Below are 12,791 nucleotides of genomic sequence, written 5' to 3'. Positions count from 1 at the left end.
TCATTTTGACAGTCTGATGTTGATGCGCTGTCACTCATTTGGGATACGATGATTTGTGCTATGCCCTTAGGACCCAGACATGGTTTGACGCGTTGGGATATCCTGTCAAGATGATTTAGGTTATTCCGTGGGCCTTGTGTGCCGATGAGCCGCTATCCATTTGAGATGTGAGAGACTCATATTTTGTCTAATGGCTCAGCGTGAGCTTTGAAGCATCGAGACTGTTCCCACGTGGAATAACTTTCTTTTGATTGCTTACACCTCAGGTCTATGATAATATAAGCAAAACTCCTTTTATCGAAAGTATTTTTAGATATCCCTCAAGATGTAATTAACCGAAGGAACACGTTCCTCTGGGAGTGCTCTTGACCCCAGAACAGGTACATACACCTGACTCTCTGGTTATGGGTAGTTTACGTAGATACCTTTTTAGCGGATATTTGTTTAAGGTTCCTCTGCCCGATCTTGTTTGGGTGGACATTATTGACCTATCCTTGCAAGGTTTATCGCACGTAGACTGTCCATGTTTTATTTTTTCTCTTGTTTGTCTCTTTGTCGTATGTCTCTTCTTATTCGGTTCCTCTCCTCTTCAAATCACTGGTTTGACTATGGAGGAAGATTTATTCGAATAAGGGAAGTATACAACGATCGTCAAACTGACGACTTCTTATAAAAAAAAAAAAGAGAAAAATGAACGAAAACAATATCATACATGCATTACTTTGCATTTGCATAGAGACAAAATGTCATGATTTTATATGAGTGGGTGGGGTAGCTCACAGTTCTCTCCAGACAAAATTAGTCTTAGTCATGAACTTTCTTCGGCCCATATGGGACAAAGTTACAAGTTTTATCATGGTGTTTGCATTAGTCTAGGTCATGGACCATACCTGGTTAGTATGTTAGTCCCTCCCTTTATCTAGGTTCAAGACTGGCATTGTCTGTCTTTATAATAGTTTAGTTCTCGTAGTCGAGTAATTCAAGAAGTTGTAAGGCCCGCATATCCACATCACTTGATGATGTTCTCTCACATGTTCGCCTATCATACATGCAAAGTCTTACTTGTTCTTATCCTCATATGCTTGGGTATGTTATACCCTCCATGTTGAGTAGCCAATTGTGCTTTTCTTCCATTTAGAATAGGAAACCTTGCTTTAAAAATTAGTTATGTGCCCCCCCCCAAAAAAAGGAATACAAATTCATAATCGAGAATGTTCTTGAGCTTCTTATCCATAATGTAATTAATCCTTTTTAATATTATGTATTGAGTAGGGGAGCTAGGCATTGTTGCTCTCTCTTCCTCAACCTTCTCTTGTGCTCTTTCCTATCAATGGGAAAAGAAGCAAGAAGTCTCCATAGAGCTCCCTATTGACAGCATCCAGGCCGATTTTGAATTAAATACTCAAGTGGTATACTTCACTGTAATCCAGTAAAATTCTAAAGGATCTATCTCTAATTTTTTTAGTAGTCATTCTTGCTAGTAAGTTTTAACCTCTATAGCCATTCCATAAAGGAAATTGAGCAGGCATATGATAAAACAGCATATGTCGAATGCAACCTTGCATGAATTGGGTTTGTATTGCCAACATCTCAGCTAAATTACCTAAATACCATCCAATCATAGAATACACTCTGCAAATGACTTAGGGGCATTACTGTTATTGAAGGGGCCTCCTACAATCGATTCGATTGAATACAACGAAAATGATAATGATCAAATCTGATGTCATGCAAAACAATGTTGAATTGCCTTTATTGTCATAAAAAATTTTTAAACATGATCTGATCATAAAACAATTCATGACATTATGTCCAAAATATTAAAAATGCCTAAGAAGTGTCACTCTACAAATATGGTGACCAACAGCCATATAACACGCAGATCAAGGCTACTGCACTTCGTACACCATCGATGCTGCTTACATTACCTCTGTTGGTAAAATAAATTGAATGATTGCGTCCATAACATTAAATTTATCTAAGAAGGGATCTTTTTTTATCAAAAGTAGGAAACACAGTGATGTGTGTCGCGCGAATAGAGCTCAAATCACCTTGGCGGTTGTCTACATTGTTCAAATGAGCTCCTTTTGCAAAATGGACAATGACAACTTATCTGGAACATCATAGAAAAACCCAAATTTGATGTTCATATTCTCTGGGTCCTATATAAATGCAAAACACTAATTCTCACGAGCAGGGTCGACACAAGATTCAAGTTGACAAAAATTTGTGAGAAATGAGAAAGCATAAGAGGAATCAGTTCTTTGAATATTGTAAGCAAATTGAATCAGAAGGTTGACTGCTTGTTCTGTTTCTTCCTGTTAGTTACTCTACGTTTCTGTTCGTTCCTTTGCTCTAACTTCTCATGGATCAGCAAGATTGAAATACATTTCAAATCATAGGTAAGCATCATGAGAGTAAGCCAAAAAATATAACAGCCCAAACTCTAAATAAGTCTATGCTGATGTATGTTGATAAAGAATTAGTAATGTACTTTGTCATAAAACTATGGCATAAATAGCAAGTTCTCATCCGGTCCATTTCTCGGATTGCATGTCATCAAGCTTGTTTTCATTTTGGACATAGCCTTGTTCGCTGGCTGAGATGATCTATTATTGCGAGCAAGAAGCCCATTTCTTGGTTTCATTTTCCTAAGCATAAATTTCATGGCAGTTAAAATAGGAGGAGAAATACATGTTTTCGTAAGCTTTCTGAGATTGTCGATGCATACAAATAAATGTTTTTTTCCAACAATAAGAACATATCTGCAACTATTACATGATTATTACTCAAAATCTCAATCTCCAATACTTCTCCAAACAGAAAAAAATATAAGAAATTAAGGCTGCTGGGTTGAATTATGAAGCAACAGTGTTATAGTTCTTCATTACTCGCCTGAGAGAGGGAGCCACACCATTCATTACTTTCTGACCCTGATATGGTAAGATGCCACACATGAGAAGTTATGGTACGTTACTTTAACAAAAACTAAAGTATGTTCAGGCATATTTTAGCTTAATTTAGTTGGTTGTATTGTATTATAGAGTTTTGAAATTTATTTGATTTAGTTTAATTTGTGTTTTGGTTTAAATTAAGGTCAATCAAGATTCAATTAAGTTAAATAATGTTTAATTAATTAACTTAATTTGGTTTAATTTAAAATAAAAAATTAATTAATTAACTTATCTTAATTTTGATTAATTAAAGTGCTTGACTTAAGTTTATGTTTATGTTCAAATTGATTTAGTTTGATATCTTTTGAAGTTAACTTAATTTGGTTTGACTTAAGTTAAATTTGTTTTGCCTTAATTCAATTTAATTTAAGTTGATTTGAATCCAAGTTAAGTTTATTTGAGCTTGCTTGTTTCATTTCACTTGATGTTTTAACTGTGAATCTAGTTTGAAGTTCTTATGATGAATTAATTTTATTTAAAGTTTGATTTAGTTATGAGTTGTTTTGTCAATTTTATTTGGATTAAGTTTTGATTTATTTTGATTTAATTTAAATTAACTTTGATTTATGTTTCTTTAAATGTTACTTATTTTGAATTTTTCTAAAGTTAATTTGTTTAATAAATTGGCTTTAATTTACTTTATCCAGCCAGCTCGCTAACTAGATAAACTACGAATACTTAGACAAAGAAAAAAGAAGAATAAATAGAAATAATACTTAGACAAAGCAGAAGGGAGAATAGAATTGTCTAAAGAGCTCTCAAGTTGAGATGACTCCTACGTGCAAGAAACAGGAGGAGCAGAAGGTTCACACGAGCGCTCAGTTTTTAGACCACTACCAAATCACACCTCACAAGGCATATCAACAAGTTTGTATGAGAATTTAATTCAATCTAGTGTCAAGGAATATATGCATGAATGTAATAAATTAATGCATGAAAGATTTATGTATGCAAGCAAACAAGTAATGTGAGAGCTAAGAATTTGATATACAATACAAAACGTCACATTTAGAGATTTTAAATGAGTACATATTTCTTTCATATACATGAAACCATCATAGAAAACAAGTATACGTATATAAGATAGGCAAGTATTACATGCTCATTACTCATGCATAATCTCAAGAGAAGTTTAAACACATCTTGCACATTTGTTCAAAAATCACGTGATTTAAACATGCACAAACACATACATGTGCTTTTTTATGATAAATTCTGGAAATGCAATAATATTATACAAATGTACCTTTGCGAGGGGTTGTTCGAATCAGCGGCTCAGCGTGCTTGGTTCTTCTTCGAGTAGCTAATTGTCAGGACAAAACTAAACCCGTTTTTAAACAAAATTTGGAGTTTTTCAGCAGTGTTTAAAAAGAAGTTTAGGGTTATTTGGTAGCAGAGTTTTGGCAACATTGAAATGGGCTTTGTGGCTATTTAGGTAGCAGAATTTCAGCAAAATTTGAATGAGTTTTACGGCAGATTTTGGTAGCAGAATTTCATCAACATTTGAATGGGTTTTGGTAGCTTCAAACAAGCATCATACATTGTTATATTATATTATTTTTTTTTTGCAGACTGCAATGTTGCAGAACCTGTGATTGACGACAAGCTCGTAACTTCAGCTAGCGATATTGCGATCCTTAAAACATTTGTAGGGGATAGAGCCACGTGGAAGAATCCTAATCATCCATGGCGAGTCGATCCAAGATTCAAGCTCAGGGGTGTGCCGACTGTCATTCGATGGGAGAATGATGCCATCACTGGACATTTAGAGGATGATGAGACGCATATTGGAGACAAAATAGATGCTCTTCTTGCTGGGAATTGATCTTTCTTCTATTTAAACTACTAGTACTTTTTATGAACTTTATTAAGAGTAAGGATAAATATTTTCGTTGTTTATGGCTGTTATAGAAGTCGCATTATCTCGCTGTTAATGATAGCACTTTATTGGTTTGCATAAATATTTTGGTGGTATTTCCATTCATGGCTGTTTGTTGTTTGGGAAAATGAATTCAACTGTCTTTGTAACAACCCTTGGGCTTTAAAACAGTAAAAATGTAAAGAGTAAATGAAATTCAAACGGTTAATTTAATCCTATGGCTTGATTAGTTGGAGCAAAAGCAAATTATTTAGAAGCGTTCTCAAGTTGTCCAAAGCTGCTTCTCAAAGCTTTAGGAGAATTTTCATAATAAGGGATCAGAGGCCAACTATTTGCTTAATGAGGGCCAATTTTGCACTCTTGAGATTATAAATGTATGTTTATCTAGAATTTGCATTTATGTCTGTCTCCACTCAAATATTTAGAAGTGTTTGGCCAGCTGCTGTTTTAAGGCCTTTTCTTAAAAAAAATATTATTAATATTATGAACATAAACTAACAGCATAATGCAGTCAAATTAATTAAAAAAAAATGATATGAATCATAATCTAATTAAGCTAATAAAGAAAAAAACATTTGAAGTGTAATGGTAACATTTAAATATGAATGTTATTACATTTAACTTAATATTGATCCCTTTTGATTTGCTAACACAGGAATGACTACATCGATTAATCACTTTAATATGTAGAGCCAAGTGGCAAAGAAAGTTTAATTCTATTCAATATATCATATTTTGGAGTTCACTTTCTAATACTGGCTCACTTTAGCTCAATTAAAATCATCAAATTCAGTGAGTAAAGTATTGATTCAAAAACCTGATGATATTAATACAAGCAATATAATTGTCATTGAAATTAATTTTTAAATGGACATTAACTATCTTGATACTCCTCTAGTGATTGACAAACTTATTCTGGTTCTTAGCTATCAAAAAACATATTGGCTTATAATTGTGTGGCCTTTTTTTATAAAATGAGGATTTGATCCAAACATATCACTGGCACTGGTCCAAACTCAAATCCTCTAAGATAGGGACATTAACTATCTTGATACTCCTCTAGTGATTCCCCCTTTCTTTCAACTATTAGCCAGAGAAAAAATAGAATTGATAGCCTGGACTCACTGGAAGCAGGTGTATGGTCAGGCGCTAAAAATCTCTGAAAAAGTTAACAGCTATGCTAATTATCTGCCCATTGGCCCAATTTTGAATGGTGTGGATAGCTGACACCAAGGGTTCGGGAAACATGAGGCAATAACACAGCAACAAATCACGGTAGAGTGAAAAGTTGTCCGTGAAGCAACTCCAAATGAAGCTAGAATCATGACTCATAAAGTAGAGTGGCAAATGGCAATAAAAATCCAAATAGATCCAGCATTGCAAGAATTCCATTGAAGAAGAATAAAGAAAAAATAATCTTAATAATATAATACACCTGAATATAACTTAGGGATAAAAGAAGAAGAATACAGATACTAAAGTGCAAACTGGTTTTAAGAAAAAGGACTATCACGATAGAACACATAAAAGTAATCAGGCTGAAATAAAAACAATGAAGAGAATAAAGTATGAAGAATTAAAAAAAAGCAACTCCAGCCAATAGAGACGATGATGCTAAAATAATATTGAGATTATAACCAGAATATACGAATTATCTAGCTCATTACTCCTTTTAACCACTTTTAAAGCAGCTGCCAGTATAAATTTAATGGTGTTCGTGAGATTTGTTTTGTATTTTCCTAACAAATGAAATTAGTGATTTTTTTGTGTTTTTTCCTAATTTGTTGATTAATCCTTGCCTTTATTTATAGTTTGAGTTGACTTAAAATAGGGAAATAGAGGTTGTTGTGAGACATACATACATACGAAACAACATGTTTAACAGGACTTGCTTAGGTCATTGTTTGGGTAAATTTTAAGGAAATATTGCTTTTGTATGTTCTTTAAAAAGAATAGTGGCAAGTAGAAAATAGATTTACAAATAATAAAGAAATAAGTGTATTGTATGTAAATCCACTTACACTAACATAGAAGAAAGCACAATAGAATGGACACAAAAACAGTTATACAAGAAAATTATAAGTAAACAATAATGCTTAAGAGGACTTGCTTAGGTTATTGTTTGGGTCAATTCTAAAGAAATATTGCTCTTGTATGTTCTTTAAAAAGAATAGTGGCAAGTAGAAAATAGATTTACAAATCAGAAAAAATAGATTTACAAATTCAGAAAGATACAAGTGTAATGTATGTAAATCCACTTACACTACCATGGAAGAAATGCACAATAGAATGGACACAAAAACAGTTGCACAAGAAAATTATAAATAAACAAAAATGGATATATTGTTTTATAAATATATGACAACAATATAGCCAAGCACGCAATGAGCCTTGTAGAAGCATTTCTCATTAGGCCATGCGAAAGAATCTGTGGTCTAATTAGAAGGTTATATTTCTAGTACGAATTTCAATTACACACTTTAACGTTTACTGTCCATCATAAAAAAAATAGAAATAATGCAAACTAAGATTTGATGCACTTGATTTAACACAAATTAGATAAAATGAACACAGTTTAGGGAGAAGCACAATAGCTAACACAATCAAATATCTAAAAAAAAATCAGCAACAGATACATTGTTCTAGGGAGAAGGCACAACGGCCATACTAATTCTATTATGCAGAAAAAATGCAGAAAGAGCTTCTATCAGAGTGCTCAGAAATAGAGCAGAGTGTTATGCAATTAATCAAGCAAGAGTAAGGTCCTCATGACTTGCTAAGGCTGGTGACAATTGGGATAACAACGAGCAGCACAAGTACAAGAAGAAGAATAACGGCGATGCAGAACCATTTGCGGCTTCTCCTTTGATAAATCTTAGCAGAGTTGAGCTCCTTCGTCCCTCCACTAACGTAGTGAGCAGCGCTTGATACATGGTGCTCTATATCATCCATCTTCTCACCTTGCGCCTCAACTATCACAGCCATGTCCAAGAATACCTGATGGAGTTCAAGCAAACTCTTTTCCACCTCCTTGGCCGCATCATGCCTATCCTGGATCTCACTCAAGGTCTCTGTAACCATAGCCCGTCCACTTGAACAGATGGCTCTTTTGAACAGCTCCTCGCTCTTCCCCTCGGAAATCATCTTCTCCACCACATCCTCCGGCGGAACATTCCCTGTCAGAGTAAAGTAACGGCGCTCCACCGCTTCTCTGTAATCCGTCATCATTCTCTGCCTCAGTGCCTGAAAATCCATCATCAGCTCTTTAAGCTTCTTGCGTAGCCCGTTGGTCACTGAAGTCCGGGTTCGATCTATCGGTGTTCCCTCGCGAAAGCCGGAGAGGCGGCGGTTTGCTGCATTGGCGCGATCCATGTCTTCTAGACGCTCGCGTATGCGTCGGGCGGTCTTGAGGACCTCTAAGATGTGCTGGTTGATACGCTCTCGCAGGGCACGCGACACATCTTGCTTGTGAGCTGACTTGCTCTCCTCGTTGGCAGCCTCCAGAAGGGCGAGAAGGTCTCGAATGGAGGCCATTTCTTCCATCACTAACCCGGCTTCTTCGAAGAATGGACGAAGGCTGTCGTCCGGCATGCTCGTTTCTATTTCAAGCGCGTCATCGGTGCCAGCGCCTGCCTCTAGATCTTTCATGGCCTCCTTCTTGAGGTCTGCATAACTGAGGAAGGATCTGGTCATGAGATTGTTCATGGCTGAGAGACTGCCCTAATTTCGAAAGAGCAAGAATAGAGCAAGTGTTTCTCTTGGGTGTTTGGTTGGGGATCACTCGGATCTGCTTCGAAAACTTTTGAATGCTGAGGGATTTCTGGGTCGGTTGGCGATCACTCTGGATCTGCTTCAAAAACTTTTGAATTCTGAGGGATTTCTGGGCCTCGAATCCTTCTTTTCAAGAACGCTGCCACACTAGCCGTTAGGTATCCAACTCCAACGGATCTATTTTAGAGTATAACTTTATTAATGTGTCGCCATTTCAGACGTTTTTTAGGCCCGCCTCCATTAAATTTTATTTTCTCAGTGGGTAGAAGATCATTTATAATTTAACTGATTCAAATTATACATTTCGATAGGTTGTAAGAAAATAAAACATAAGAAAATTTTATAGCCAACTTAAAAAGAAATTGATATATATATATATATATATATATTATTTTAATTTAAAATGAATATAGTTTACGAGTATCATAAAATAATTTCATAATTTTAGTCAGAATATTTTGATTTTTTTTTTTCAAAACATGATACTTTAGAGTAGCATGTTATTATTAAATTATCATAAACTTATTCTATAAAGAATTAAGTAATAAATTATTCACTTGCAAAACATTGCTCCTAAGCGGGATTATGACGTATGAGTTGAAGCAAATTAATCTTTGCACAACTCTATTTGAAAATTAATGCCTCTAAAATACTCGCTTTATCAAGCATGATTCTCAATGTATTTGAATACAATAATTTTTAGGTTTAAGTTTATGATCCTCCGGCCAACAATTCTAGCAAATTTAAAGCAGTCCAACAGGTATTATGTTTAAATAAACACTTGAAGTATAATCAAAACTTAGATGTATTAATTAAAGAGCTAAATGATCTCCAATTTATCATGCTCATAACCAAATTGAGTTGCTCAAAGAGAAGAATTCAACAAATATAATATTATTCAATTAGAAGATTCTTATAACACTTATATACTAAAAAAGTAGTCTATACTCATAACAATTAACACATATTTTGATGAAATGTTATAATTTTGTGCTAAAATTATCAAAATGCATCAGTCAAAATTCTATAAATAGGTTTCATCTTCAACATGAGAAAAAGAAAAAACTAAAAGTGAAGTATAAACACTTGAGGAAAGCCTAAAACCAACTGTCGCTAGTTATTGTAGCCCAACTGTAGTTATTTGGTTGTTGTAGCCCGACTATTATCTCTACTTTGTTGTTATTTGGTACTTGTAATTTAAATATTATTGTAGCAGTAGAAGGTCAAGCAAGTGTCTATGACCCATATTCTTTAGTTGAAAGAATGTTGAAATTTTATTACTTTTAATACACAATGATTTATTTTATTTTGGACAGGACCTATAATTTATTCCCTTCCCTATTATTTCATGTAAAACCTTTGAGGTCTCTTATTATTTTTATCTTTGTGAGTTGTGTTTTTATATTGAGCTATGATTTCTTTCTCCGCCATTAAAAATTATTCATAACACAACAGACTGGTGCCACCTGAGAGAAATCATCCTACCTTTGCAAACCGCACCAACAATCATTTTTTGGGTAATGTGGAGACCCGATCCACCAAATTTAATTAGCTTCTTAATTAAGTATCTCACCTACATACCCACCTACCGCTCACCTACCACATCCCACCTACCGCTCTCATGGTTTCTATAAATAGTCTCTTTTGGTTTAAAGAAAATGCAAGTCAAACAAGACTAAGTCAAGTCATCTTGAGAGCTAAGAGAAAGAGAGAAAGAGAGAGAGAGGAAGGGAGATAAGAAAATAAAGATTTTCTTGTAAACGTCGTGTAAACGTCGTAAACGTCGAGGTGCTCGACGGTGTAATTTCTTGAAGAAATAAAATCCTCTGCAGCTCCGTGGACGTAGGTAAACTTGTTGAACCATGTAAATCTGTGTGTTGCTCTGGTGTTTTTTCTCTGTGTGCAATTTTATTCGTTCCATTATTTACTTTATTGTTGTCGTTTTTCACTACAACTGGTATCAAAGCCTTAGGAATCTAAGGAAGAATGATGGGCGAAGACAAAGTGATGACATCGGGGATCGAGAAGTTCAATGGCACAGATTTTGCTCACTGGAGGATGCAGATAGAGGACTACCTCTATGAGAAGAAACTTCATCTTCTGTTAATGGGAAAGTGACCAGAAAAGATGGACGAGACAGAATGGAATCCGTTGGATCGACAGGATCTGGGTGTTATACGATTAACCCTGTCGAGATCGGTTGCCCACAACGTCATCAAGGAGTGGACTACTGCAGATCTCATGGCGGCTTTATCAGGTATGTATGAACAGCCATCGGCGAATAACAAGGTGCATTTGATGAAAAAGTTATTCAATTTGAAGATGGTAGAAGGTGTCTCTGTTGCTCAACACCTGAATGATTTTAATGTTATCACAAATCAATTGTCGTTTGTTGAAATTGATTTTAATGATGAGATACGTGCACTGGTATTGTTGGTTCCATTGTCAAATAGTTGGGAAGCCATGAGGATGACAATTAGCAGTTCTACAGTGATATTCGTGATTTGATTTTGGCTAAGAAGGTGCGCATGAAGGATTCTAGCGAGGCCTCGTGTTCAATTTCGGCGTTGAATGTTGATTTCAGAGGGAGATCACATGACAGGAACTCAAACAGAGGAAGATCAAATCAAAGTCTGGTCAGCTCAAAGTCTGGTCAGCAGACAACCAGCAGACAACCTGTTGAAATTGTGGCAAGACTGACCATATAAAAAAAACTGCAGGAATCCTAAGAAGAAGAAGAATGATGACGCTAATGTTGTAACTGAAAAAATACATAATGCATTGTTTGCAGTTCACAGTTCTGTTGATGACTGTATACTAAATTCAGGGGCTTATTTCCATACATCTTCTCACCGAGAGTTAATTAGTCAATGCGAAATTATGTTGCAGATAACTCTGGAAATGTACATCTAGTTGATAGAAAAGCTCTAAGCGTGATGGGGATGGGAGACGTTGATATTGCACTCCCTAACAAGAGCAAATGGACTTTGCAAAGGGTCAGACACGTTCCTTAGTTGAAGAAAAACCTCATCTCTGTTGGGCAGCTTAATAAGAGTGGTCATTCGGTAGTGTTCTCAGATAACACCTGGAAGGTTACCAAAGGAGCATTAGTAATGGCTCGGGGTAAGAAAACTGACACACTATATATGACTGCAGGTTTACTCCAGCGTGGACACATGAGTCAGAGGTGCATTATGGGGAAGCAGAAGAATGTCCATTTCCTGAAAAGTGGTAGAGCGCCAAAGGCAAGAAAATCAAACCTTGTACAAACAAATGGTGGAGAAACACAGACTTATGAAGAAATCTTGCAAGTAAGAATTCGAGCAAGTGGGAGCTGACCAAGAAGAAGAAAGCAGATTCTCTGTCAGGGAATCAGACTTGGGAGCTGGCAGAACTTCCGAACTTCCACCAAGGAAGAAGACATTGCACAACAAGTGGGTGTACCAGGTGAATACTGCGTTTGGTGGCAAGAAGATGTACAAGGCTGGACTTGTTGAAAACGGCTTTCAGCAGGGGCAGGATATTGCTCATGCAGTGGGAGTTGTAAGCATATACAAGAGCAACCCAAGAAAGAGCTTGGAGGTACGAGACTACGTTGACAGTGATATGTCAACTGAGGGTGTTACTCGTGAGAAGCTGAAGTTGTGCTCAACTTCAGCTGGTCTTCTGGCATGAAGACAGAGGCTTCGAGTTGCAAAGGTGGAGGGTATCATGTTTGAGGAAAAGGTAGGTACAATTAGTAGATGATGCAGCTAGTAGGTGATGCATTCAGTGTCTCAGTCTTCAAGTGAGAGAATTTTTTAGTAATGTGGAGACCCGATCCACCGAATTTACTTAGCTTCTTAATTAAGTATCTCACCTACCGCTCACCTACCACACCCACCTACCACTCACCTACCACACCAACCTACCGCTCACCTACCTCACACCTACCGCTCTCGTGGTTTCTATAAATAGACTCTTTTGGTTTAAAGGAAATGCAAGTCAAGCAAGACCAAGCCAAGTCATCTTGAGAGCTATGAGAAAGAGAGGAAGAGAGAGAGAGAGAGAGAGAAATTGAGAGAAGAAAATAAAGATTTTCTTGTAAACGTCGAGGCGCTCGACGGTGTAATTCCTCGAAGAAATAAAATCCTCTGCAGCTCCGTGGACGTAGACAAACTTGTTGAACCACGTAAATCCGTGTGTCG

The 12,791-nt window shown here is 36.1% G+C and overlaps 1 protein-coding gene across 1 annotated transcript; it reads right to left on the bottom strand.

Annotated features, from left to right (window-relative positions):
* Window positions 1-7,363: 7,363 nt before the first annotated feature.
* On the bottom strand, window positions 7,364-8,826 carry LOC110033252 (syntaxin-related protein KNOLLE). The gene has a single exon (XM_020737176.1). The coding sequence runs from the start codon at window positions 8,536-8,538 to the stop codon at window positions 7,600-7,602; it is 939 nt and encodes a 312-aa protein (XP_020592835.1). The 5' UTR covers window positions 8,539-8,826; the 3' UTR covers window positions 7,364-7,599.
* Window positions 8,827-12,791: the final 3,965 nt, after the last annotated feature.

This window comes from Phalaenopsis equestris, unplaced genomic scaffold (assembly GCF_001263595.1).
Source record: "Phalaenopsis equestris unplaced genomic scaffold, ASM126359v1 Scaffold001116, whole genome shotgun sequence".
In the NCBI taxonomy this organism is placed as follows: Eukaryota; Viridiplantae; Streptophyta; class Magnoliopsida; order Asparagales; family Orchidaceae; genus Phalaenopsis; species Phalaenopsis equestris.
Note: the sequence above shows the minus strand (reverse complement) of the source record. Positions and strands in the feature narration are given on the sequence as shown.